Raw genomic sequence first — 20,377 nt, forward strand, 5'->3', positions numbered from 1 at the left:
GAGGGACACAGAGCAGTGGGCTGCCTTCACACAGACCCCTGTTACCATGGAATCACAGAATGGGTTTGATTGTGTTGCCCACAAAATCAGATTTGTTGCCCACTGTGCAATAACTCAATAATCACACACTCCAAAGAGAACTGATTATTTATGTCAGAGTTGCACAAGCCTGGGTTCTCGTGGAATTCCCCAAATCAAGCATACCCACCAGACTCTTCATGCCATTATTTGTACCCAGAAATTCAGAGGTAGAAGCTTTCCAAGTGCAGCCCCTCTACTGGGGTGGGTTACTGAGTTCCATACAAGATGTCTGGGAGGAAGACATGTGTTCCGGTTTGGCCAAATTTAGAAATATATATATACTCTGAGAGAAGGCACAACCACCCCTTCCCCCACCAGGTTCGGGAAAAAAAAAAAATAAATTTTCCTCGAAGGAAAGTGAAGAAGATAAAACTATTTATTTAACAAGCACACAGGAAAGGAAATAATGTTAAATGGTAAAATCTTTCGCTGTAGAGGAAAAACCTGGGAAAGTGTTCGAGTCCTCCTTTGGTCTCCTCGGAGCTGGGGCTTGGGCCGGGGCCAGGCCCTCTGTGCCCGGTGGAAAGTCTTCCCGATGTGCTCTGATGTTACAGCAATCAGGCAGTCCAGTAGAAAAGGGAGAAAATCCCGAATTCCAGAGAAGGAAAAGTTCAGCTCTCAGCCTCTCTCCAGAGAACAAAGGAACTGCCGGAAAAACTGGCCAAAAGCTGACTGGAAAAAACTGCCAGCCTGGGTGCTTCCTCGCTCCCCCCTGCCCAGCTGGAAAAAAAAACCTGCTATCTTTATGTGACCTTGAACAAGTTTCAAACTGCTTTGAGAAAGTTTTGCTCAGTTTTTTCTTCCCCCTCTCAGGCTCAGTTCAGAGGCATAGAAAGGCCAATAATTAATTTCTGGGCATAGGTAGCGATATGGGATACACATCATAAGGTCACCCCAAGACAACATGCTAACTGCAATCTGCTCCACTGGCACACAACATCTTGATGTACTACTGTTGTGTTTTAGGAATGGTATTCTCCAATTTAGTAGTCCCGCTAAAAAAAACTCCAGGCCAACACTCACTTCCCCTTCCCCTCCAGATGGAAGCACAAAAGTCAAAGGTCACGGGTTGAGATAAGAACAATTTACTGGAAACAGCAACGAGATAAGAAAACTAACAGTAACTGCCACAATATTAAAAACAAAAGGTGTAAGACAAAGAAAATATTTACAGGAAAGTTAAACAAGTCCAGATGGTTTCATCCCCCAGGCTTTTTCCCCAATGGAAGGAACACCCTTCTTCCTGGAAGCCAGAGGGTCCCTCTCCCTCTCCCCCCTCCACCTCGTCCAGGTACCAACATGGGCTGGTATCAATTCACATGAGTCTTGCCCATGCCCCCTCCTGCTTACCTGGGCCAAACCAGGACAGCTACATCTTTAAGCCTTGTTAGTTCCCAGATGTCCTTGACTAGGGGAGGCAGCCACTGCCTGTTCCAATCATTAGATCCCCTTTCTTGCTGATTAGGCTGGCAAGTAGAGAAAGATCTTTGTCCTGGTTTAACAGTGGTATTCTCCACTTTAGTGCTCCAAATCCAACCACGTGCTGCTCTGTTCCCTTCCCTTCCTTCTCCACTGTGGAGGGCAGGAGAGGAGAATTGGAGGCACAAAAAGCAAAGATCACAGGCTGAGATAGGTACACTTTACTGGAAGCAGCAATGAGATAAGAAAATGAACTATAATCACAGCAATATTAATAACAAAAGTGTACAAGAGAGAGAGTGAATCACATGCCAAAATGTGACCGTGGAGCTCCCAACCCAACTGCAGCCACAACTGCCCCGACCCCAAGAGAGCCCTTCCTTCCTGAAGAGACTCCCTTCCCTCTCCCGGCCCCAGCAATGATCTGAAGTGGTATAGAAATACCTCCAAGTCCTGGCCGTGCCCTCTCCTGGCTGCTGCAAAAATTGACCCTGTCCTGGCTGGAACCAGAACTAGCTGACATCAGAGATGATCCTGAATTGAGATAATCTTGACATATTACACATTCTTCAGGAGCTGGAAGAATCCAGTAAAGGTCATCTAGTCCAACCCCTTTCCATGGACAGGGATATCGGTCACTACATTAGGTTAATCAAAAGTCCTTTAAGCCTGACCTTGGACCCTTCCCAGGATGGGGCACCACATCATTCTATAAGTAATATTTTCCAGTGCCTCACCACACTCATCATCATAAATTTCTATCTTTTGTGCCTTCTACATCTACCCTATTTCACATTGAATATCTTGCTCCATCTCCAATCACTGCAGGCCTTGATATAATGTCTGTCTCCAACTTCCTTAAATGTTGCCTTTCCTGGGTTTTCTCTTTTTGGCCCTTTCTTTCTTAAATCTATTTCAACCAAAAAGTCTCTCTCTCTCTCCCTCTTGCTCTCCCTGACACTGAGGGCTGTCACCACCATCCTGGGCTGTGTGAGCAGGAGTGGAACCAGGAGAAGGATGGGAGCGACGATGTCGTGCTGCTCAGCACTCGCCTGCTGCCATCCCCGGTGTTGGGCACAGGCTGCAATGCAAGAACCACCTGGACCAAGTGCAGCGAGTTTGGTGTAAGGTGGCCAGGACAGTGAGGAGGTTGGAGCACTTGGCTGGAGAGGAGACACTGAAGGCCAAGGGCTTGCTGAGTGTAGGGAAGTGAAAGCTTTAATGGAGACCAAAAATCATCTCTCTTGTCATTATGATCATTGAAGAGCATCCAGCCATGCTCTCCAGCCCCAAGTCAGTAGAGAAAATTAAAAAACAGAGTTACCCATTGCATGACTAAGAATATTTAAATTGAGCCTTTCTTAACACCCTGTGCAAAATCATCCCGCCACAAGGCCCTCCCACAACCAGCCCTGAGCAACATCTCTCTTTCTGGGCATGTTGGGAGAGGATCTTCAGGGGAATAAATGAGAGAAAGACATGGGCTGCAATGCACAAGAACTTTAATGAGTCTAAACAGGAAAATTAGGTCAATCCAAGCTGAGATGCCAATGCAGAGAGCACCAGAGGCAAACAACAGTCCATTGTTTTCCAAGGGCTGTTTTCTAAGCAGGTGCCCACACAGGCAGTGGAGCCAGCAGCTCCTCCCCAGGCTGGCTGAGTGCGGCTCACAGCCCAGGGGAGCACAAGGCAACAAGGACACAGGAGGGAAAGGAGAGAGTGGCAGAGGGCACAGGCAGGGATGGGCCGTGCTTCCCAAGAGCCCAGGCTGGCCCTGTCCTTCTGCAAGGCATGGGCTGGGCTGGCTCAGTCCCTCAGGAAGCAGCAAGCTGATGCTGCGTCCCCAGGGCGGTTCCACCCTCTGCATCCCTGGCTTCCTTCCCCAGGGCCATCGCCAGCAGCTTTAGCAGGGGAGGCCCCTCATGCCACAGAGGCCACTGCCCAAGCCTGAGAGGCCAAAGCCCCCGGAGCTGATGGGCACTCCCTGAGAGCTGAGGATGCTGCCAACAGCAGCCGAGGTGGAGGATCCCACCACGGTGTTCTGTGGGAAGGAGCTGAGGATGGGCCCAGGCAGCGTCACCACCACAGGAGAGGGTTCGATGATGACGGTGGAGTCCTGGCACTGCCGGACACAGGGCTCATTGCAGCTGTTGGCCAGCGGGGTGGGGCCGCAGGGCTGGCAGGGCCGGCACGGGGTGAAGCAGGACATGTCTTGGGGCTGCAGGTGCACCTGGCAGACAGGACATTGAGGAGCAGAGTACAAGGAAGGGCTATGTCAGAGCAGTCTGTTGGCACACCATGATGAAGAAAAGCAAAGAGAAGGAGAAGACCACAGGAGGCTGCTCAGACAGGCCCAACAGCCTCACTCTTTGCTCAAGGCCCCAAGAATCTCCCAAAGAGCGACCAAGCCCAGACACTTCCACACCTGGGCCAGAACTCAGGAGAAACTTCAGCCAAAACCCAGCCTCTCTCCATGCACAACTTCTGCCCCTTCCCTCTCCCATGACAAGCAGTTCTCAAGAGCCCACATGGGATTAAGCAAAGAAGGGGATCAGAAAGCTCAAAGGAGCAAGAAAAGAAAGGGCTTCAGACTCACCTTGATCCCAAGGAGATGGAGGTGAGAGGAGTGGATGAGAGAGCGAGGAGAAGGTGCCCCTTTTATACTGCTCCTGCACCGCCCCAGGCCCACAGGCACTGCACAAGGGCAGTAATTTTCCAACACATTCACCTCCAAAGAAAAATATCCTCCCTAACGCCACACGTTATGGTTTGATTTCCATAAACACTGCCATTTCATTTCCTCATTTCTCACGTGCTTGCTCTGTGTTGCAGCTCCTTTCACGTGTGCCATGCGAGGCCTGAGGATACCCGCGGTCAGAGCGTGTCCATGCAGGCACAGGATGTGCCCCCCGTGCCAGAGGGTCCCGTGCACGCAGGGGATGTTGGCTGGGGGCAGTGCCTTGCCACTGTTGGCAGCTGCTTCTGCGGGGACAGGCCCAGCTCTGCCCTGCCCCGCACAGAGCAGCAGAGCATCCAGAGCCTCCTCTCCTGGCACCACGTCCTGCCTGCTGCTCTCTCCCCGCTCTCACCTCACTCCAATGCCCACTGGCCACTGCTTCTCCACGGAAATGCTTTCCTCTCCCTTCGTCCTGATGCCCTTTGCTGATGCAGAACATTAGCTGGGCTGTCTGAGTATTCCAGGGTTGGGTTTACCAAAGCCAAGGCCCACCTGGAGCAGAATCAGCAAAGCTGGTGGTGGGAAACAAGAAGATCTTCCACACAGGGCAGCAGCAAAAGGGAGGCTTGAGCCAAGGCTGACTGGAGCAGCTTCGCTGGGGACAGGGGTTATGGGAAAGGGGAAGGCTCCCCAGGGCTTCTGGGCTTTGGTCTTCACTGGCAACATTTCTTGTCACAGGCTCAGGATCCTGATATTCCTCAGAAAGAGCAGAATAAGGAGACCTTCCCCACAGCAGAGGAGGAACAACATTCAGACTGGACCGACATGAATGTGTGCAACCTCGTGACAGGCACACAAGTGCTGGAGTCAAAGAAAACACCTCCAAACACCCTTTGGCTAGTGCCAGCAGTCAGGGAATGCAGCTGAGGACAGGGAGGAAGAGATGGTCAGGACGTATATGAGTACCAATGTACAGACCCTGGACTTCAAACATGACAACTTCCATCCAGTCAGGCATCTGGCAGGTCAGATGTGCCTTCACAGGCACCTGTGACGACCAAAAGAGATTGGAAAAGCCAGCAGCACCAGAGGGGCACCTCATGGTCCAAGGAACATGAAAGGTCCAGGCAAAACACAGGATAAAAAGAGAACACTCTGATGGGGGGCAGCAATGGACACAGGGAACTCATCTTCCAGGTCAAAGACATCTGGCTGTGGAGGGGAGCTCTCCTGGATGTTCTGGAGACAAAAGAAGGGGTTTCAGAAAATACCTCCCCACTGCTTGGGACACATCCTGGGTTCCAAAGCTCTATGGCTTCTGCTGGGCATTGGGACTTAAATCCACTCCTTCCCCATGCCCCAAATGCCTCCTCAGCCTAGACAACAACCCAGCACCACTGAATAGGGCAGGAAACCTCCTCCATTTCCACAACACATGAAAGCTCTGGGGAAACTGCAGTGCCACATGCCTGGGGATGCTCAGCGAGGGGATGCGCTCCGAAGCGCCCTGGGTACAAAGCCAGCTCTCAAAACACACCAAGGAGCGCTGCACTTCCCTGCCCTCCAGACATGGAGGCAGCGGGGATGCGTCCCAGGAGGGCAAGGGAATGCCTTCAGTAGGCAAATTTCCAGGGAGAGACTCTCCTTACCAGTGACAAGTCACGCTCTAATATTGGGTTGGCCGTGTGTCAGCCTTTTGGTGGGAGGCCAAGGCAGGAGGGTGGGATGCCTGCAGGCTTTGTTCCAGGCAGGGCTGAATTCCCCTTCAGCAAGTGCAGCTCCATCCAGGCACTGGGAAAAGGGTGCTTGGCAGCTCTCTCACATGTCACACGTGTTCTCAGCACTGACAGCACGTATTGGAAAAGTGGCCTGTGCTTGTGTGTCATCCAGGTCAGGCTCCACATTGTGCAGCCAAAGGACATCACAGGTGAGGAGAGAGAGGGAGGAACAAGGAATGGTCCAGACACCCAACACCTCCCCCGGATATTGAGAAGCCCAATGGCACAGGGCTCTGCTTGAGACTTGATTCCTGCCAATGATCAGGGAATTATTGACTCAAGAGAATCATGAGGATTGGCAAGGACCTCCAAGATCATTGAGTCCAACCATTCCTCATGTGTTCCTGCAAGTCAAATCCTTGGGCTTCTCATCCTTTAACATGAAAGGGATCCCCATGACCTAGTGGGGATGTCAGAAAGGAGGAAATGAAAAGGCAGCGTTGATGGAAACCAAAACATGCCCTGTGGCATTAGGGAGGATATTGTGCTTGGGAGATGAGTCTGTAGGAAAATTGTTGCCCCTGTGCAGTGACTGTGGGCCTGGGGCAGTTCAGGAGCAATATAAAAGCAGCTCCTTCGCCTCACTCTCTCATCCACTCTTCCTGTCTCCAGCTCCTTGGGAATAAGGTGAGTCTGGAGCATTTCTCCTCCTCCTTGTCCTCCACCAAATGCATTTCTAAGCACATTACTTGTGTTCAGCTGAGCACTGGGGCTCCTTGCCATGGGTGAGGAAAGGAGGCAGAAGGTGTGGCAGAGACAGACACTGGGGCTTGGCTGAGGTGTCTCCTGAGCTACTGGTCAGGTGGGGATCTCCATGGACTTTGTCATGATTTGGGGAGTCTTTGGCACTGAGAGAAACAGGGTCATCCTCATGGTGGGCTGAAAGGCTGCTTCACACCCACTCCTTGTACTCTGCTCCTCTCTGTCCTCTCTGCCAGGTGCACCTGCAGCCCCAAGACATGTCCTGCTACACCCCGTGCCGGCCCTGCAGCCCTGCGGCCCCACCCCGCTGGCCAACAGCTGCAATGAGCCCTGTGTCCGGCAGTGCCAGGACTCCACCGTCGCCATCCAGCCCTCCCCAGTCGTGGTGACGCTGCCCGGGCCCATCCTCAGCTCCTTCCCACAGAACACCGCCGTGGGATCCTCCACCTCGGCTGCTGTTGCAGCATCCTCAGCTCTCAGGGAGTGCCCATCAGCTCCGGGGGCTTTGGCCTCTCAGGCTTGGGCAGTGGCCTCTGTGGCACGAGGTGCTTCCCCTGCTAAAGCTGCTCCCTGCACTGGAGCCTCCACCTCGATCCCCTTCTTTCCCCTCTCTTGACTCATTAAATTCTGCTGCATCCCAGCCCATGCCTTTGTGTCATCCTTTGCCCTGCAGACCCTCTCCCAAGGCAGAGAGGCTGCCCTGGGGTGTTTCTGGGAGGGGGTTGTTCGGCTGGTTTTGCACTGGCTGTCAACACAGGCTGGCATTGGCTGTGCTCAGTGTGCACTAAGCGACCCTCTGGGTTCTCAGTTTCCCTGAATTCCCTCCCTTTTCCAGCTGCCCAAGATGGTTTTGATGTAGCTCAGGACACAGCTGGCTTTCTGGGCTGCCAGAGCACAGTTCTGGTTCGTGGCAAGCCTATCATCCCACAGGCACCCCCAAGTCCTTCTTGGCAGTGCTGCATAGAATAGATTAGAATGGCATAGAATAGAATAGAATAGAATAGAATAGAATAGAATAGAATAGAATAGAATAGAATAGAATAGAATAACCCTAGAACAGAATAAAATTACCCTACATAGTCCAGGGACAGCCATGCACCTCTTTTCCCTTTCCTCTTTAAGCTGAACAGTTGACACAAGGACTCAGCACTCAATGTGGCACTGACAAGATGGAGGCACCAGCTTCCCTCAGACTCCCAGGAGATCCCATCCTAACCACAGGATTCCCAAAATGAGGGACACAGAGCAGTGGGCTGCCTTCACACAGACCCCTGTTACCATGGAATCACAGAATGGGTTTGATTGTGTTGCCCACAAAATCAGATTTGTTGCCCACTGTGCAATAACTCAATAATCACACACTCCAAAGAGAACCTGATTATTTATGTCAGAGTTGCACAAGCCTGGGTTCTCGGTGGAATTCCCCAAATCAAGCATACCCACCAGACTCTTCATGCCATTATTTGTACCCAGAAATTCAGAGGTAGAAGCTTTCCAAGTGCAGCCCCTCTACTGGGGTGGGTTACTGAGTTCCATACAAGATGTCTGGGAGGAAGACATGCTAACTGCAATCTGCTCCACTGGCACACAACATCTTGATTTACTACTGTTGTGTTTTAGGAATGGTATTCTCCAATTTAGTAGTCCCGCTAAAAAAAACTCCAGGCCAACACTCACTTCCCCTTCCCCTCCAGATGGAAGCACAAAAGTCAAAGGTCACGGGTTGAGATAAGAACAATTTACTGGAAACAGCAACGAGATAAGAAAACTAACAGTAACTGCCACAATATTAAAAACAAAAGGTGTAAGACAAAGAAAATATTTACAGGAAAGTTAAACAAGTCCAGATGGTTTCATCCCCCAGGCTTTTTCCCAATGGAAGGAACACCCTTCTTCCTGGAAGCCAGAGGGTCCCTCTCCCTCTCCCCCCTCCACCTCGTCCAGGTACCAACATGGGCTGGTATCAATTCACATGAGTCTTGCCCATGCCCCCTCCTGCTTACCTGGGCCAAACCAGGACAGCTACATCTTTAAGCCTTGTTAGTTCCCAGATGTCCTTGACTAGGGGAGGCAGCCACTGCCTGTTCCAATCATTAGACCCCCTTTCTTGCTGATTAGGCTAGCAAGTAGAGAAAGATCTTTGTCCTGGTTTAACAGTGGTATTCTCCACTTTAGTGCTCCAAATCCAACCACGTGCTGCTCTGTTCCCTTCCCTTCCTTCTCCACTGTGGAGGGCAGGAGAGGAGAATTGGAGGCACAAAAAGCAAAGATCACAGGCTGAGATAGGTACACTTTACTGGAAGCAGCAATGAGATAAGAAAATGAACTATAATCACAGCAGTATTAATAACAAAAGTGTACAAGAGAGAGAGTGAATCACATGCCAAAATGTGACCGTGGAGCTCCCCAACCCAACTGCAGCCACAACTGCCCCGACCCCAAGAGAGCCCTTCCTTCCTGAAGAGACTCCCTTCCCTCTCCCGGCCCCAGCAATGATCTGAAGTGGTATAGAAATACCTCCAAGTCCTGGCCGTGCCCTCTCCTGGCTGCTGCAAAAATTGACCCTGTCCTGGCTGGAACCAGAACTAGCTGACATCAGAGATGATCCTGAATTGAGATAATCTTGACATATTACACATTCTTCAGGAGCTGGAAGAATCCAGTAAAGGTCATCTAGTCCAACCCCTTTCCATGGACAGGGATATCGGTCACTACATCAGGTTAATCAAAAGTCCTTTAAGCCTGACCTTGGATCCTTCCCAGGATGGGGCACCACATCATTCTATAAGTAATATTTTCCAGTGCCTCACCACACTCATCATCATAAATTTCTATCTTTTGTGCCTTCTACATCTACCCTATTTCACATTGAATATCTTGCTCCGTCTCCAATCACTGCAGGCCTTGATATAATGTCTGTCTCCAACTTCCTTAAATGTTGCCTTTCCTGGGTTTTCTCTTTTTGGCCCTTTCTTTCTTAAATCTATTTCAACCAAAAAGTCTCTCTTCTCTCTCTCTCTCTCTCGCTCTCCCTGACACTGAGGGCTGTCACCACCATCCTGGGCTGTGTGAGCAGGAGTGGAACCAGGAGAAGGGTGGGAGCGACGATGTCGTGCTGCTCAGCACTCGCCTGCTGCCATCCCCGGTGTTGGGCACAGGCTGCAATGCAAGAACCACCTGGACCAAGTGCAGCGAGTTTGGTGTAAGGTGGCCAGGACAGTGAGGAGGTTGGAGCACTTGGCTGGAGAGGAGACACTGAAGGCCAAGGGCTTGCTGAGTGTAGGGAAGAGAAAGCTTATGGGGAGACCAAAAATCATCTCTCTTGTCATTATGATCATTGAAGAGCATCCAGCCATGCTCTCCAGCCCCAAGTCAGTAGAGAAAATTAAAAAACAGAGTTACCCATTGCATGACTAAGAATATTTAAATTGAGCCTTTCTTAACACCCTGTGCAAAATCATCCCGCCACAAGGCCCTCCCACAACCAGCCCTGAGCAACATCTCTCTTTCTGGGCATGTTGGGAGAGGATCTTCAGGGGAATAAATGAGAGAAAGACATGGGCTGCAATGCACAGAACTTTAATGAGTCTAAACAGGAAAATTAGGTCAATCCAAGCTGAGATGTCAATGCAGAGAGCACCAGGGGAAAACAACAAGGGCTTGTTTTCCAAGGGCTGTTTTCTAAGCAGGTGCCCACACAGGCAGTGGAGCCAGCAGCTCCTCCCCAGGCTGGCTGAGTGCGGCTCACAGCCCAGGGGAGCACAAGGCAACAAGGACACAGGAGGGAAAGGAGAGAGTGGCAGAGGGCACAGGCAGGGATGGGCCGTGCTTCCCGAGAGCCCAGGCTGGCCCTGTCCTTCTGCAAGGCATGGGCTGGGCTGGCTCAGTCCCTCAGGAAGCAGCAAGCTGATGCTGCGTCCCCAGGGCGGTTCCACCCTCTGCATCCCTGGCTTCCTTCCCCAGGGCCATCGCCAGCAGCTTTTAGCAGGGGAGGCCCCTCATGCCACAGAGGCCACTGCCCAAGCCTGAGAGGCCAAAGCCCCCGGAGCTGATGGGCACTCCCTGAGAGCTGAGGATGCTGCCAACAGCAGCCGAGGTGGAGGATCCCACCACGGTGTTCTGTGGGAAGGAGCTGAGGATGGGCCCAGGCAGCGTCACCACCACAGGAGAGGGTTCGATGATGACGGTGGAGTCCTGGCACTGCCGGACACAGGGCTCATTGCAGCTGTTGGCCAGCGGGGTGGGGCCGCAGGGCTGGCAGGGCCGGCACGGGGTGAAGCAGGACATGTCTTGGGGCTGCAGGTGCACCTGGCAGACAGGACATTGAGGAGCAGAGTACAAGGAAGGGCTATGTCAGAGCAGTCTGTTGGCACACCATGATGAAGAAAAGCAAAGAGAAGGAGAAGACCACAGGAGGCTGCTCAGACAGGCCCAACAGCCTCACTCTTTGCTCAAGGCCCCAAGAATCTCCCAAAGAGCGACCAAGCCCAGACACTTCCACACCTGGGCCAGAACTCAGGAGAAACTTCAGCCAAAACCCAGCCTCTCTCCATGCACAACTTCTGCCCCTTCCCTCTCCCATGACAAGCAGTTCTCAAGAGCCCACATGGGATTAAAGCAAAGAAGGGGATCAGAAAGCTCAAAGGAGCAAGAAAAGAAAGGGCTTCAGACTCACCTTGATCCCAAGGAGATGGAGGTGAGAGGAGTGGATGAGAGAGCGAGGAGAAGGTGCCCCTTTTATACTGCTCCTGCACCGCCCCAGGCCACAGGCACTGCACAAGGGCAGTAATTTTCCAACACATTCACCTCCAAAGAAAAATATCCTCCCTAACGCCACACGTTATGGTTTGATTTCCATAAACACTGCCATTTCATTTCCTCATTTCTCACGTGCTTGCTCTGTGTTGCAGCTCCTTTCACGTGTGCCATGCGAGGCCTGAGGATACCCGCGGTCAGAGCGTGTCCATGCAGGCACAGGATGTGCCCCCCGTGCCAGAGGGTCCCGTGCACGCAGGGGATGTTGGCTGGGGGCAGTGCCTTGCCACTGTTGGCAGCTGCTTCTGCGGGGCAAGGCCCAGCTCTGCCCTGCCCCCGCACAGAGCAGCAGAGCATCCAGAGCCTCCTCTCCTGGCACCACGTCCTGCCTGCTGCTCTCTCCCCGCCCTCACCTCACTCCAATGCCCACTGGCCACTGCTTCTCCACGGAAATGCTTTCCTCTCCCTTCGTCCTGATGCCCTTTGCTGATGCAGAACATTAGCTGGGCTGTCTGAGTATTCCAGGGTTGGGTTTACAAAAGCCAAGGCCCAAGGAAGGACAATGGAATGCCTTCAGTAGGCAAATTTCCAGGGAGAGACTCTCCCTACCAGTGACAAGTCACGCTCTAATATTGGGTTGGCCGTGTGTCAGCCTTTTGGTGGGAGGCCAAGGCAGGAGGGTGGGATGCCTGCAGGCTTTGTTCCAGGCAGGGCTGAATTCCCCTTCAGCAAGTGCAGCTCCATCCAGTCACAGAGAAAAGGGTGCTTGGCAGCTCTCCTACATGTCACACGTGTTCTCAGCACTGACAGCACGTATTGGAAAAGTGGCCTGTGCTTGTGTGTCATCCAGATCAGGCTCCACATTGTGCAGCCAAAGGACATCACAGGTGAGGAGAGAGAGGGAGGAACAAGGAATGGTCCAGACACCCAACACCTCCCCCGGATATTGAGAAGCCCAATGGCACAGGGCTCTGCTTGAGACTTGATTCCTGCCAATGATCAGGGAATTATTGACTCAAGAGAATCATGAGGATTGCAAGGACCTCCAAGATCATTGAGTCCAACCATTCCTCATGTGTTCCTGCAAGTCAAATCCTTGGGCTTCTCATCCTTTAACATGAAAGGGATCCCCATGACCTAGTGGGATGTCAGAAAGGAGGAAATGAAAAAGGCAGGTTGATGGAAACCAAAACATGCCCTGTGGCATTAGGGAGGATATTGTGCTTGGGAGATGAGTCTGTAGGAAAATTGTTGCCCCTGTGCAGTGACTGTGGGCCTGGGGCAGTTCAGGAGCAATATAAAAGCAGCTCCTTCGCCTCACTCTCTCATCCACTCTTCCTGTCTTCAGCTCCTTGGGAATAAGGTGAGTCTGGAGCATTTCTCCTCCTCCTTGTCCTCCACCAAATGCATTTCTAAGCACATTACTTGTGTTCAGCTGAGCACTGGGGCTCCTTGCCATGGGTGAGGGAAAGGAGGCAGAAGGTGTGGCAGAGACAGACACTGGGGCTTGGCTGAGGTGTCTCCTGAGCTACTGGTCAGGTGGGGATCTCCATGGACTTTGTCATGATTTGGGGAGTCTTTGGCACTGAGAGAAACAGGGTCATCCTCATGGTGGGCTGAAAGGCTGCTTCACACCCACTCCTTGTACTCTGCTCCTCTCTGTCCTCTCTGCCAGGTGCACCTGCAGCCCCAAGACATGTCCTGCTACACCCCGTGCCGGCCCTGCCAGCCCTGCGGCCCCACCCCGCTGGCCAACAGCTGCAATGAGCCCTGTGTCCGGCAGTGCCAGGACTCCACCGTCGCCATCCAGCCCTCCCCAGTCGTGGTGACCCTGCCCGGGCCCATCCTCAGCTCCTTCCCACAGAACACCGCCGTGGGATCCTCCACCTCGGCTGCTGTTGGCAGCATCCTCAGCTCTCAGGGAGTGCCCATCAGCTCCGGGGCTTTGGCCTCTCAGGCTTGGGCAGTGGCCTCTGTGGCACGAGGTGCTTCCCCTGCTAAAGCTGCTCCCTGCACTGGAGCCTCCACCTGGATTCCCCTCTTTTCCCTCTTTTGACTCATTAAATTCTGCTGCATCCCAGCCCATGCCTTTGTGTCATCCTTTGCCCTGCAGACCCTCTCCCAAGGCAGAGAGGCTGCCCTGGGGTGTTTCTGGGAGGGGGTTGTTGGGCTGGTTTTGCACTGGCTGTCAACACAGGCTGGCATTGGCTGTGCTCAGTGTGCACTGAGTGACTCTCTCGGTTCTCAGTTTCTCTGCCTTTTTGGGTGAGGATAGAGCTTCCCCACACATTCCAGGGACAAACATTCACTTTGTTTGCACTTCTTTTTCTTTTCCTTTCTCAGCTCAACACTGTGACATAAGTACTCAGCAGTGAATATGTTACTAACCAGACAGAGGTACTGGATTCCCTTCAGACTCCAGGAGATCACACGGATCTGAAAGGTTTCTGAAAGGGAAGGACACAGTGCCATGGTCTGCCTTCTCACAGACCCATGTTATCATGGGATCATAGAATGGGTTTGATTGGAAGAGATTGTTAAAGATCATCTCGTCCAAACCTCCTGCCATGGGCATGGGTACCTCAGCTCCAGCTCGCCTATTCCAGTTTATAACTCCTGCCCCTTGTCCAATCACTTGATATAATGTGTGTCTCCAACTTCCTTACACCACCCCTTGATGTACTGAAAGGCTGCAATAAGGTCCCCCAGACCCTGCTCTTTTCTTGACTGAAAAACCTCAACTGCTTCAGCTGCCCTTCAGAGCAGGGGTGATGCATCTGTGTGACCATTTTTGCAGCCCTACTCTGCGGGGCAGCTCTCCATCCATGCACCCCACAGTCCCTATTGATTTCTAGGATTGCCCAAAGCAGTGGCAGGACCTTGCACTTGGCTTTGTTGAAGTTCCCATGTTCCACATGGGACCATTCCTCAAGTCTGTCAAGATCCCTCTGGATTTAAACCCTCCCCTCTAGTGTAGCTGTTGCTCCCCTCAGCTTCGTGTCATTGCTGAGAGTCACAAATCATTAAGGTTGGAAAAGACCTCCAAGATCATCACCTTGGCTGAATACCCCTATGGCAAATAAACCACATCTGAAAGTGCTACGAGGGTGTACCCAATGCCATTGTCTGTGTCACTGATGATCACAGACACTGAGGGCTGTCACCAGCATCTTGGGCTGTGTGAGCAGGAGTGGAACCAGGAGAAGGGTGGGAGCAATGATGCTGCTCTGCTCAGCACTCGCCTGCTGCCATCCCCCGTGTTGGGCACAGGCTGCAATGCAAGAACCACCAGGACCAAGAGGCGCAAGTTCACTGCAGGGTGGCTGGGAGGAGATCAGACCATTTGACTTAGGCAGAGGCACTGCTGAGCATGAAGACAAGAATGGTTTGGTCAGAGAGATAATATTCTTGGAGTAGACAGGGTCAGTGGAGAGGTTTGGTTCATTCTATCCACCTGTGAGACACTGAACTCTTAAGGGATAATGACTCAAAACATTCCCCCATTTGTGGAGACCAGGGTGCTTTGGTGAACTGGGGGAGGTGAGCTTTGGATGGCCAACCTCTGATCTAATAAGACAGAGGGTGAATGATGGGCTTCAAACAAGATAGGAGGTGGATGCTGGTGCCTCCTGTCACTCTAAGTTGCCCTCCCTTGCACAGACCACTGGGTTGTGGGGGTCCATCTCCTCCCGCAGGGGAAGCACCAGGACATTGGTGTGTCCTGACTGTTCATCTCTGCTGATGAGCCATATTGGGCCAAAAACAATGCAACTGAGCTGGGTGTGATGGGCAGCTGTGTTGTCTTAGAAGTGTCAAGGGCTCCTGAACATTACATGATGCAGTGTGAAGCTCCCCGCTCCAGGGGAGGAACCTGGGCATATCTGAAACAGAGTGAATATAAACCCAATAGAAAACCAATAGATTTTGTGTTCTGTGGATTTTCCCAGGGACTTTTCTGCACCAGTTCTTTGAGACTTCCCCCACAACCTGACAGGTCCAGTCTGCAAGCACTTTGACCAAGACTGCGCAGCAACCAAGTCTCATCACAGGGCCTATGGTTGCAGAGATCTTCACAAGCTTGCCCTTTATCTCTCTTCCTTTATTTTGCCTTGTGCACGTCCCTGGGTGATGTGGTTGCATTTTCATCTTGCAGTGCTTTCATGTTGTTGTGTTGCTATAGAGAATAATAACCAAAATGGCTACAGACATGTCTTCCTGTGCAATCACATTGTTCTACAATAAACCCTCCATGTGTGAACTTACAAACACGGAGCATTCAGTATTGGTTCTCTCTAATCAATCTCAAGGGATGTATTAGCAAGAACCTGCGTTACCCCCCACCTTCTGCAGTGGGTCGTAACACAGACACATGGAGAAGGTTAAAAAGCAGCAATACTGTGATAAAGCACATTTAACTCTCCTGTCCTAAAAGGCACTGAGACACCTTCTCCTGAACCTGTCTCACAGAACCATTCCAGAGCAACACTTCTCTCCCTGGGAATCTTGGGAGACCAATAACAGGGAAAGGATGACACAGAGGCATGGGCTGGGATGCAACAGAAATTTAATGAGTTAAAAGAGAACAAACAAGGTCACTCTGAGTGGAAGCCGCAGTGCAGACAGCACCAGGGTCACCTAAGAATCTCTATCACATGTCTGTGGCAGGGATCCCAGCAGAGATCTGCCTGATCCAGAGAGGGAGCAGGGCCAGCAGCTCCTCCCCAGGATAGCTGAGTGCGGCTCACAGCCCAGGGGAGCACAAGGCAATAAGGACACAGGAGGGAAAGGAGAGAGTGGCACAGGGCACAGGCAGGGATGGGCCGTGCTTCCCGAGAGCCCAGGCTGGCCCTGTCCTTCTGCAAGGCATGGGCTGGGCTGGCTCAGTCCCTCAGGAAGCAACAAGCTGATGCTGCGTCCCCAGGGCGGTTCCACCCTCTGCATCCCTGGCTTCCTTCCCCAGGGCCATCGCCAGCAGCTTTAGCAGGGGAGGCCCCTCGTGCCACAGAGGCCACTGCCCAAGCCTGAGAGGCCAAAGCCCCCGGAGCTGATGGGCACTCCCTGAGAGCTGAGGATGCTGCCAACAGCAGCCGAGGTGGAGGATCCCACCACGGTGTTCTGTGGGAAGGAGCTGAGGATGGGCCCAGGCAGGGTCACCACCACAGGAGAGGGTTCGATGATGACGGTGGAGTCCTGGCACTGCCGGACACAGGGCTCATTGCAGCTGTTGGCCAGCGGGGTGGGGCCGCAGGGCTGGCAGGGCCGGCACGGGGTGAAGCAGGACATGTCTTGGGGCTGCAGGTGCACCTGGCAGAGAGAGCAGAGAGGACCAGAGTACAAGGAGTGCGTAAGGATCCAACTGTCATCACACCATGAGGGAGCAAAGGCATGAGCTGGGAATAAGAGCTGGAGGCTGTTTGTGGAGGCACATGGGCTCTTCCCCTCACACAAACCCCACCAAGAGCTCAAGCCCAGGGACATCTCCAACCAGCCCAAAGCTGGGGCAATACTTCTGCTAAGACCCAGCAGCCACACACCTCCCACTCCTTTCCTCCCCTCACAAAAAGCATCTCCAAGATCCCGCATGGGACAAAGTCATGGGTATGTGTAGAGAAATCGCAGAGAAGAAGGAGAAAATGAAGAATGGGCTTCAAACTCACCTTGTTCCAAGGAGATGGAGGTGAGTGGAGTGAATGTGAGAGTGCGGAGAAGAGCCTGCTTTTATACAGCTCTTGCATTGCCCCAGGCCCACAGTCCTGCACAAGGGCAGTAATTTTTCAACAGACTCATCTTCAAAGGAAAATACCCCACACAGTGGTAGTGATTCACCTTTGTTTCCATCTACGCTGCCATTTCATTTCCTCATTTCTGACATTCCTGCCCTGCATTGCAGGATCCTTTCATGTTCTGTGATGAGAAGCCAAAGGATATCCCAGGCAGAGTCATGTCAGTGGGGGCACATCACCCAAGTGCTGGAAGGGTCCCACGAAGGCAGGGAATGTTGGTCTTGGGCAGTGAAAAGCAACTCTTTGCAATAACCCTTGCAGGAAGAGGCCCTGTCTTGCACCGCATGTTAGAGAGCATCCAAATACTGCACTTTTTATGGACATTTCACTTGCTTCTGTCTTTTCCCTCTCTCTCTGCTCTCTTCAAGGGTCACAAGCTGCAGCATCTCTAGGCAGCCAGGCCATGCCAATGTTCCATCTCTCTTCCTCTTGATGCCCTTTGCTCTGGAGGGGATGTTTGCCAGGCGTTAGGAAAGCCAAAGCCCACCTGGAGTTGAAACAGGCAAAGGAGGGGCAATAAGAAGGTCTTCTCCAGACAGGTCATCAGTAAAGGGAGCCTTGGCCAAAGACAGCCCCAGTATTCAACAGGGCAGCTTCCCTGAGGGCAGGGGATACAGGAAAGGTGGAGATCCTCAAAGGTTCCTGTCCTTGGTTTTTACCATCAGGAATTGCTGTCAGGAATTGAGGCTCCTGATACTCCTTGGAACATCTAGAACAGAAAAGACTTCCCCAAGCAGAACAGAATCCGATGGGGGAACATTCAAATACACTGGTCTGAAATGAGTGTCTGTGAATTGATGTTATGTGTTCACTGGTTCCAGTACAAAGCCTTTCTCAACTCCCTTTGAAAGTCACAGCAACCATGGAATGCACCTGAGAACTGGAAGAAAGCCAGTGAGTGTCTTGTCTTCAAAAGGGGCATGAAAGAGGAGTCAGGGAATAACAGGCCAGTCAGACTTGCCTCGATATCTGGAAAGGTGATAGAAAAAATCACTACGAAATCCAACATGAAGTGCTCAGGGACATGTGCGCAGCAGAAGCACCCTGGATGCAAATCCGGCTTTCAAACTACACCAAGGACTGATGCACTTCCCTGCCCTGCAGACATGGAGGCAGCTGGGACGCTACCCAGGAGGGAAAGGGAATGCCTTCAGTAGGCAAATTTCCAAAGAGAGACTCTCCTGACCCATGGTGAGTCAGGCTCTAATTTTGGTGTGAGGCCAAGCCAGGAAGGTGTGATGTCTGCAGGCTTTGTCCCGGGCAGGGCTGAATTCCCCTTCAGCAAGGGCAGCTCCATCCTAGCCGTGGAAAACCATCTTCAAGCACTGGGCTGTGCCCAGACCCACAGCTCCAGGCAGCCCAAAGGCCATTGTCCTCAGCCTGACCTGCTCGGCAGCACTGCCACAGCTCAGGGTGTTCTCAGAATTGACAATGTGTGGCAGGACTTTCTGTGTCCTCTACGTCACGGTGCAAAGAGTGCAGCCAAAGTGCATCATGGGGTGAAGAGAGGGGGAAGAGAAGGTGCTGTCCCAGAGCCAACACATCCCTCAGGCAGTGAGGAAGTACAGAACTCCACATGGGTCAACTTGAGCCTTGATTCCTGCCCATACCGATGTGTTCCTGCACAAGAAATCCTTGGACTTGTCATTCCACTACATGATAGAAGCCTCCATAATTTAGTGGGAATGTCAGAAATGAGGAAATGAAATGGCAACATAGATGGAATCCAAACTACAACCTGTGCCATTGGGCAGAATGTTTTGCTTTGAGGTGAGTCTGTAGGAAAATTACTGTCCTTGTGCAGTGACTGTGGGCCTGGGGCAGTGCAGGAGAAGTATAAAAATGGGCCCTTCTCCTCACTCTCTCATCCATTCGTCTCGCCTCCATCTCCTTGAGAACAAGGTGAGTCTGAAGCTTTTTCTCATCCTTCTCCTCCTCCCATGGGATTTCTCAGCCATGCATGCTTTTTTGTCCTATATAGATTCTTGCCATGGGAATGGGAAGGGGGCAGAAGGTGCGACATGGGGAAAGCTGGGGCTTGTCTGAGGTGTTTCCAGAGCTATGGGCCAGGCAGGGATCTTCCTTGGTAGCTCTTGGCAGGGCTCTTCTGAGGAAAAGGAGAAGCCTGTGGGTCTCTCTATACAGCCCCCAGGGCTTGTCTCCTGTTCATGCCTTTTGTCCCCCATTGTGGAGTGACAGGTTGATCCTTACACACTCCTTGTACTCTGGTCCTCTCTGTCCTCTCTGCCAGGTGCACCTGCAGCCCCAAGACATGTCCTGCTACACCCCGTGCCGGCCCTGCCAGCCCTGCGGCCCCACCCCGCTGGCCAACAGCTGCAATGAGCCCTGTGTCCGGCAGTGCCAGGACTCCACCGTCATCATCGAACCCTCTCCTGTGGTGGTGACCCTGCCCGGGCCCATCCTCAGCTCCTTCCCACAGAACACCGTGGTGGGATCCTCCACCTCGGCTGCTGTTGGCAGCATCCTCAGCTCTCAGGGAGTGCCCATCAGCTCCGGGGGCTTTGGCCTCTCAGGCTTGGGCAGTGGCCTCTGTGGCACGAGGGGCCTCCCCTGCTAAAGCTGCTGGCGATGGCCCTGGGGAAGGAAGCCAGGGATGCAGAGGGTGGAACCGCCCTGGGGACGCAGCATCAGCTTGTTGCTTCCTGAGGGACTGAGCCAGCCCAGCCCATGCCTTGCAGAAGGACAGGGCCAGCCTGGGCTCTCGGGAAGCACGGCCCATCCCTGCCTGTGCCCTCTGCCACTCTCTCCTTTCCCTCCTGTGTCCTTGTTGCCTTGTGCTCCCCTGGGCTGTGAGCTGCACTCAGCCAGCCTGGGGAGGAGCTGCTGGCCCTGCTCCCTCTCTGGATCAGGCAGATCTCTGCTGGGATCCCTGCCACAGACATGGGACACAAACTCATCTGCCCCTGGTGCTTCCTGCACTGGATTCCTCTTTTGGATTGACCTGTTTATCTCTTTTGACACATTAAAGTTCTTCTGCATCCAAGCCCACATCTCTGTGTCATCCTTTCCCCTACAGATATGATCCCAAGATGCCCAAGCAGAGCAGTGTTGACCAGGGGTGGTTTTGGGAGGGTATTTCAGGGACGTTCGTGCAGGGATTGTTCACATGACGATTGTTAACTCTCCATGCAGGGTCCCTGCCTCTTGGACACTCCAGACAC

The 20,377-nt window shown here is 52.6% G+C and overlaps 4 protein-coding genes and 2 pseudogenes across 4 annotated transcripts; 3 read left to right on the top strand and 3 right to left on the bottom strand.

Moving 5' to 3' along the window:
- Window positions 1-2,985: 2,985 nt before the first annotated feature.
- LOC120411308 lies at window positions 2,986-6,597 on the bottom strand. Its single transcript, XM_039565577.1, is given in 7 exon segments — window positions 2,986-3,730; window positions 4,097-4,199; window positions 4,201-4,249; window positions 4,369-4,482; window positions 5,144-5,225; window positions 5,330-5,416; window positions 6,541-6,597. Coding segments are annotated over 7 exon segments (819 nt in total). The 3' UTR covers window positions 2,986-3,403.
- Window positions 6,598-6,654: 57 nt separating this feature from the next.
- On the top strand, window positions 6,655-7,314 carry LOC104684232 (feather keratin 1). Its single transcript, XM_039565719.1, is given in 3 exon segments — window positions 6,655-6,938; window positions 6,941-7,115; window positions 7,118-7,314. Coding segments are annotated over 3 exon segments (300 nt in total). The 5' UTR covers window positions 6,655-6,914; the 3' UTR covers window positions 7,219-7,314.
- A 2,906-nt stretch (window positions 7,315-10,220) lies between these two features.
- Window positions 10,221-11,586, bottom strand: LOC120411309 (feather keratin 1-like). Its single transcript, XM_039565578.1, has 3 exons — window positions 11,525-11,586; window positions 11,333-11,429; window positions 10,221-10,965 (listed from the first exon to the last, which is right to left on the bottom strand). The coding sequence occupies exons 1-3, from the start codon at window positions 11,584-11,586 to the stop codon at window positions 10,639-10,641; spliced, it is 486 nt and encodes a 161-aa protein (XP_039421512.1). The 3' UTR covers window positions 10,221-10,638.
- Window positions 11,587-12,673: 1,087 nt separating this feature from the next.
- On the top strand, window positions 12,674-13,413 carry LOC104698514 (annotated as a pseudogene).
- Window positions 13,414-15,959: 2,546 nt separating this feature from the next.
- LOC104698513 (feather keratin 1-like) lies at window positions 15,960-17,162 on the bottom strand. Its single transcript, XM_019279964.3, has 2 exons — window positions 17,070-17,162; window positions 15,960-16,716 (listed from the first exon to the last, which is right to left on the bottom strand). Exons 1-2 carry the CDS (start codon window positions 17,145-17,147, stop codon window positions 16,390-16,392), a joined length of 405 nt encoding a protein of 134 aa, XP_019135509.2. The 5' UTR covers window positions 17,148-17,162; the 3' UTR covers window positions 15,960-16,389.
- A 1,773-nt stretch (window positions 17,163-18,935) lies between these two features.
- On the top strand, window positions 18,936-19,861 carry LOC120409631 (annotated as a pseudogene).
- Window positions 19,862-20,377: the final 516 nt, after the last annotated feature.

The sequence above is a fragment of the Corvus cornix genome, chromosome 27 (assembly GCF_000738735.6).
Source record: "Corvus cornix cornix isolate S_Up_H32 chromosome 27, ASM73873v5, whole genome shotgun sequence".
NCBI classification, from domain to species: domain Eukaryota; kingdom Metazoa; phylum Chordata; class Aves; order Passeriformes; family Corvidae; genus Corvus; species Corvus cornix.

Excerpts from the sequence above, each read along its gene's own strand:
- LOC120411309 (XM_039565578.1), bottom strand. The coding sequence starts at position 11,586 with ATGGCACACGTGAAAGGAGCTGCAACACAGAGCAAGCACGTGAGAAAT. Across the intron at positions 11,430-11,524 it reads AGAAATGAGGAAATGAAATG|TGCCTGTGGCCTGGGGCGGT; the intron begins GCAGTGTTTATG and ends GCCCTTGTGCAG. Across the intron at positions 10,966-11,332 it reads TCCATCTCCTTGGGATCAAG|GTGCACCTGCAGCCCCAAGA; the intron begins GTGAGTCTGAAG and ends CCTGTCTGCCAG.
- LOC104698513 (XM_019279964.3), bottom strand. The coding sequence starts at position 17,147 with ATGCAAGAGCTGTATAAAAGCAGGCTCTTCTCCGCACTCTCACATTCA. Across the intron at positions 16,717-17,069 it reads CTCCATCTCCTTGGAACAAG|GTGCACCTGCAGCCCCAAGA; the intron begins GTGAGTTTGAAG and ends TCTCTCTGCCAG.